Source organism: Genypterus blacodes, unplaced genomic scaffold (genome assembly GCF_046128005.1).
Source record: "Genypterus blacodes isolate CSIRO-AG114 ecotype Tasmania unplaced genomic scaffold, CSIRO-AGI_Gbla_v1 ptg000062l_1, whole genome shotgun sequence".
Lineage (NCBI taxonomy): Eukaryota > Metazoa > Chordata > Actinopteri > Ophidiiformes > Ophidiidae > Genypterus > Genypterus blacodes.
In genome coordinates, this window is record NW_027466874.1 from 3,082,501 (window position 1) to 3,088,598 (window position 6,098).

At 46.2% G+C, this 6,098-nt stretch overlaps 1 protein-coding gene across 2 annotated transcripts in view; it reads right to left on the reverse strand.

Moving 5' to 3' along the window:
- LOC143003676 (disks large homolog 4-like) overlaps positions 1-5,713 on the reverse strand; it is a 63,707-nt gene extending 57,994 nt beyond the window's left edge. For both annotated transcript variants that reach the window (XM_076154451.1, XM_076154450.1), the window contains exons 1-4: positions 5,373-5,713; positions 3,951-4,124; positions 1,405-2,155; positions 1,233-1,305 (exon numbers count right to left, since the gene is read on the reverse strand). In XM_076154451.1, coding sequence (XP_076010566.1) covers positions 1,233-1,305; positions 1,405-2,155; positions 3,951-4,124; positions 5,373-5,391 — 1,017 coding nt within the window. In that variant the 5' untranslated portion in view covers positions 5,392-5,713. The remainder of the gene's footprint in view (positions 1-1,232; positions 1,306-1,404; positions 2,156-3,950; positions 4,125-5,372) is intronic.
- Positions 5,714-6,098: the final 385 nt, after the last annotated feature.

Consider the following 6,098-nt stretch of genomic DNA (forward strand, 5'->3'; position numbering starts at 1 on the left):
ACTCCACCTTTAAACATCTCTCTCTCTCTCTCTCTCTCTAACTCTCTCTCCCTCCCCCCTCTCACCTTGGTCGTGAGGATACAGATGCAGTCCATCCTCGCCAGTCCGACAGGAAAACTTTCCCCGGCTGGGAGAGCTTCACCCCCCCACTCGGCTGCTCACCCGCTTGTTGCCGATGGTGTCATCCTTCTACTCTCCTTCTACTCTCCGTCACTGTCTCCTCCTCCTCCTCTTCTTTCATCCTGCCATCTCTCCCTCTCCTTCTTTTGTCCCTTCCTCGTGTCCTCTCCACCTGCCCCCGTTCGAGGGGGACGGCTCTGCTAATGTAGACACCGACTCGGAAACGTGGCAGCTGTGCCAGTGAGCCTCCAACCACCCTGTTGTTCTCCAGCTGTTGTCTTCATTTCGGTGGCAGCTGCTCGACACATATTCCTTCACTTTAAAGAGCGCCGTGGTTTAAATCCACGCGCTGCTCTGTATGTACACAAGCAGGGCTCACACACGCACGCACGCACGCCCCGCTCTGCTGCTTTATCAGGTCATCTGGTTTGGGCTTCATGTGGGAGTGAAAGGTAACAGTGGGAATCACGACGGGTGCTCTACTTAAACTTTGACTGTGGCTGCTGCCAAACTCCCCTCATCGCAACATTGCCCCAATTCATTTAGGGAGCTTGTTTCAAATACTTGTCTCAAACCCGAAACTCACACACAGACACCCCACACACACACCAACACACACAGTTTTCAAATTGTTGCTGCTCCCGTCCTGCTCTACTTTCGTGCCGCTCCGCCCTCCACCCCCGGCCCTCCAGTCATTCGGCACTCCAAGAAGCGGCGGGCTGTGAGGACGGCGACGCTCTTTCATGCATGAGTGAACATGACTACTCGCCTTCAGCAGCTCGATCTGCCACGTGTGAAATGTGTTTTTCCCACAACAGCTCCACAGCGGCGAGCCAGTAAAAGAACACAGAGCCATTTACAGTCAATGCAGCCGAAGCTGAATAGCAAACAACATCAAGGTAAACTGAAATCAACCAAATATCCGCAATAAATCAAAGCAAAATCATCAGGACGAAACGAGCTGCATGAACCCACATTCAGCTCATTCTGAACCATAAATCTGTTCCGATCCAAGCTGATTCTCTCAAACAGCCATGAATATTCTGTCCATGCAAACCAGCACCTTCTCAGTACACAGATCCATCTCGGTCCGACTCAAACCCGCGCCTTACCTTGTTGGGTGTGGGCGGGCTGGTCGGCGTCCTCGGGCTCGCTGGACTGTTAACAGGTCCTGGACTAGTTGGACTAGGGTCAAAAGGGAGAAGGTGTTTAGAGGTCATCTGACAACAAACAGATCGTTTCACAGCAAAGATTCTACAATAAGCTAAAGAGGACACACTGTACCTCAGACGGGGCCCTTTCGGGGGAGGCCCCCCGGCTATTGTGGGGCTGCCAAATGAGAATTTCCCCTGGTTGGGGCTCGATGGGCTTGTGCTGGAGCTGACTTTGCCTCTTCCTGCATCCTTGCTGGAGGCTAGAGTTGCCACGGTGATGGTGGCATCTGTGGCTCTGTTAGACCCTGGGCTGGTGCTAGGAGTGGTGCTGGTGGAGGTGAGTTTGCCTGGAGATGTTGGAGTGGCGATGCCTGGGATGGTGTTGGACACCAGGGCTGAGACGGCGAGAGAGGCCGAGCCGCTTTGTGGATTAGTTCCTGGTGAGACTTCAGAGGCGGTGGAGACAAGGTGTGGCTTTGTTCCGTTCAGAGACGTTTTGGGCCCTGCAGGGATTTCAACATAATTTGCAGGGACTCTGGTGGGTGTGGGAGCAGTTGGAGAGGAGAGCTTGGACGTCTCTGCTGCCAAACCTGTGGAGGCTCCAGTTTGGACGGGAGGAAGAGGGGCGCGATACTTGTGTTTGCCCGCCTGTGATGGAGACGCATCGGACTGCAACGCTGATCCAGGAGACTTTGATGCGGAGGGAACGGGAGGAGCTGGTGCCTTGACTGATTTGGGTCTTGTGGTCAGTGGATGAGACTGGGATTGACCTCCTGAGGCTTGAGGGCTACGGGGGGCAGACAGCTCCCATGGGCCTTCTGTCTGATCCACAGAGCGTTTGCTGTCTGCAAGCAGAGTCAACTCATAGTACTCCTGGATATCTGGAAGAAAAAGAAGAGAGATTACGCTGGTGACGAATAAATTATGGGATTGATTAATAAAATCCTGAATCGATAAAGGAATGATAATTGAATACATATATACATGAGACAGAATGACTAACTTTTTCATTTCAGCGATCAGCTTATAAATACTACCTTAGAACACTCAACTCATTTTAAACATCATATTTTATATTAACGAGCACACAAATCAAGTAATCCTGTACAAAAGCGTGTTCCTGCTGCTTGTAAACAGTCATAACTGTACATACTAACAGAACTTATCCCCGTGTTTGGCTGCCCACCACCTGACCATGGTGAAATAAATAAGTGTGATCATATTCTAGTCTATTGTAATCATTAAAATCCAATTTAATGTGATGTGCTGCTGGCCTCTAGTGGCAGCAGAAAGTTACTGCGCCTGTATTTAAGGTAAACAGTTCCTCAGATATACTATAATATCTTAAAAGTTCTACAGTGAAAGAGAAGAATTAATCACTACTTTAGAAGTTTGCGCACTGACAGAAAGTATTAGGCTGAAACTTTTAGATCAGAGGTTTGGCTTCTTCTTCTCTGCCTTCAGAGCTGACAGGCAATTCTATGCTTCATCATAAAGACGGCAGGTTCCCTCAGACAGACAAGCAGCTCAGAGAGGTTTAGAGAGGCTCAAAGAGGCTCCACGGGCACAGAGGGAGAGAAGAAAGAGGAGGAAGACTAAAACAATTATACGTGAGAAGAAAAGGCAGTGGTTTTGTCCTGGTATGAACACGCCATTTACACGTGCAGAAACATGCTGCAGGAACACACAAGTGTTCATATAGAGTAACACACCACTGAGTATGTGAGGTCGGAAAAAACACTAAGCAACAAAAACCCAAAAAACCCAATAACATATCTGACAGAAACGAAGGTAAAATTAATAAAAGATGCAACTTAAAATGTGTGACTGAAGCGAGTCAAAGGTCAAAGACGAGCACAAACAGAGGAAGTGGGCTTAATGCTGAACAGAGAGCAGCACACACAAGTACACACAAGCACACACACACACACACAAAACACCAGAGGAGCTGAAAGAACTGCAGGTGTGGGTGTGACCAGAAACAGGTGGAACCAGGAAACTAACTATGCACAGACACACACACAAGCACACACACACACACACACACACACACACACACACACACACACACACACACTGCTGACTGCGTCATCTATTAAGCAACAGTTGCTGAACTTAGACACAGACAAACTGGTAACTCTACACAGGAATGTACACTTTCCTAAATGTGTGCCTTCTCACAAAAGCCCTGCGTGTCTCTGTCACTGATCCACTTGATGACTGATCTTCAGATTGTGGTGAACAGACAGGTGATTGCCCAACTCACACATCTCGTGCTAGACATCAGAAAACCAGAGGTCTCACTGTCCCTCTTGTGCCAGTGACTTGACCTTCTGTTCTGTGACCTACATCCTCATGTATATTCGGGCAAAAAAAACCTTGTCCCTGTCCGATATCCTTCATGCTGCAGAACTGAACACACACACAAACACAGACACACTGACACACTGCTGCTCTCCCTTTAAAGACCAAAAGTCCCTATTTCTTTGTAATGACGTGAGCTACGAGAGAGTAAAACTGCTCCACAATCTTCCTTAGATCTTCCTGAAGACAAAACAGATTATTTCAGCTAAATTTAGCAAATTTAAAGGCCAAAACCTAAAAAGAACTACTTAAACTTGAATTGGTTAAACTACTACTACTACTAAAAAACAATGGTTATGAGCGTGTTTTTACCGAGCAGAGCGTTGAACAGCTGGCTCTGGAACACATCGATGACTCTGTCCAGGGACTGACTCAGCTGGTGGTCGTTGTCTTCAGATCCCTGTTTGGTCGGGTTCTGGTTCTGGTGCTGCCTCTGGTCTAGCTTGACCCGATACTGCTGCAGCAGCTCCAGGGCTCGCTGAGCGTCTGAGCACAACGTAAACAAATTAAGAGAGGAAGAGTTTATACAAGATGCAAAAAAAGCTCATAGGTACAGTAAGAATTTATTTGAACAGTTTCTTCAAGCAGGCTGGGTTGGAAAAATCTCACTGAAATGAAATAAAAAGCTACTTGAATAAGAAAAAGTAAAAATAAAATAAAGCAAAAATAGTTGGAAGATGATACTCAAGCCTCTTATTATTATTACTTTTATTAATCATTAATACTACTATCATTAGCCTAATAAAGTTTACTGTGAGCTCTTCAGGAAAATAGCAGAAGAGGATCTGTGTGATTCTCTGCAGAGTTACTATGACTGAATATGAACAAGGCTGTTTCATTTCCATTGAAATATTGACAGTAAATTCTAATGCTCTGAAACTACAACTTTGACAGTGAATAAATGAAACTTAACACTTAACACACAAGAATTTATGGGGTAAAACAAACACAGTTGCAAACACATTCCAGGGCTCTGAACAGCTGATTAAACCGGAAACACTCACAGATCCGCGTCAAAGCGACTAATTGTGTCGATAAACGCCACACTGGCAGCGACAAAGGTCACAATCATATTATAACACTCCATATCTGCCGTTTGTTTGATTATTAACTACAAATGTGTAATATTTCATTGCATTAATCACTCAAAGCGCTTTGACACATACAGTGATAATCAAGTCAATCTCATTCAGCCGTGTGTCTCTTCACGGACACATTAGGCAGCGTAATTACCAGATGCAGGTGATTTATGTAGAAATACAGCTGTAACTGATGATAACATGCCGCCAAATTTACCAGATGGACAGAATAACTCGTCACATTTGTAATGTCACCTTAAGTTAGGTGTTTATGTCAAAAAGCAATTTAACGTAAAAATATCGGTATCTGACCGACATGAACGCAGCGTAAACGAGACATAAGTTGGTTTCGTCTTCAATAAAATGTTGCTTAAATTGTTGCCATACAAGCCGAATTACACACAAGAGGTGGATAATTCCCCAAAGCGTTGAAATAGTGTCAAATATCGTGTGTTTGTGTGTTATTTAGCGATGTGACTTTAAATTAATGAGTTTACAATGGAGCTTTGGTACGAGCGACAGAAAGCTTGTTTATATCCTATGTTCCTAAACACCTCAACGAGTCAGTGCAACTTTCAACAAACTGAACATTGCCTCGCTACCAAACACATATACGACCAAACACAAAGTTATTAAACAAAAACATTTCGCTTACCTTTCTGTCGCACAGGCATTCTGACGGTGACACACACACACACACGCCCTCCCAAGGCTGAGTGTGTATGTGTGTTATCACAGATGTGCGCGTCCGTCCCGGGACACCAACACTAACCACAGCACAGCGACAACCTGCGTGGACGTGTGTGTGCGTGTGCGTGCGTGTGCGTGTGAGAGAGAGAGAGACGGTGAGAGAAAGGTCTGAGAGGCAAGTCGAGTTAAAAATCACAGAGAAGAGAAAGTGTTGTGGACCGCTGACAGAGAGACTCGGACTTGGCCCCCTGCGCGTGTGTGCGTCTCTCTCTCTCTCTCTCTCTCTCCTCCAGCTTGATCTCTTTCACTTTGGTGAAACTTGTTCTTCTCTGCTGCTGACTGTGTCTTCATACAGGTGATCCAGTACTTCGTCCAACCGGTTTTATACGCACAAACACACACATACACACGCACGCCTTAGAAGTCCCCTGAGACACACACACACATGCGCACATCCACCTTAAACAGAGAATCAGAGTGCATTAAAGCAGCTCTGAAGGGCTCTGGATAAGCAGCAGTGTGTTGGTAGTATTGTGATGTTAAGAAGCATATTGTGCGTGTGGATGAAAGGCTGATGTATTCAGGCCTGTGGGCTCTGCTGGAGCTGCAGCACCTCTTCAATGCTCCACCTGAGTGTGTGTGGATTCCACCTTACACACACACACACACACACACACACACACACACACAC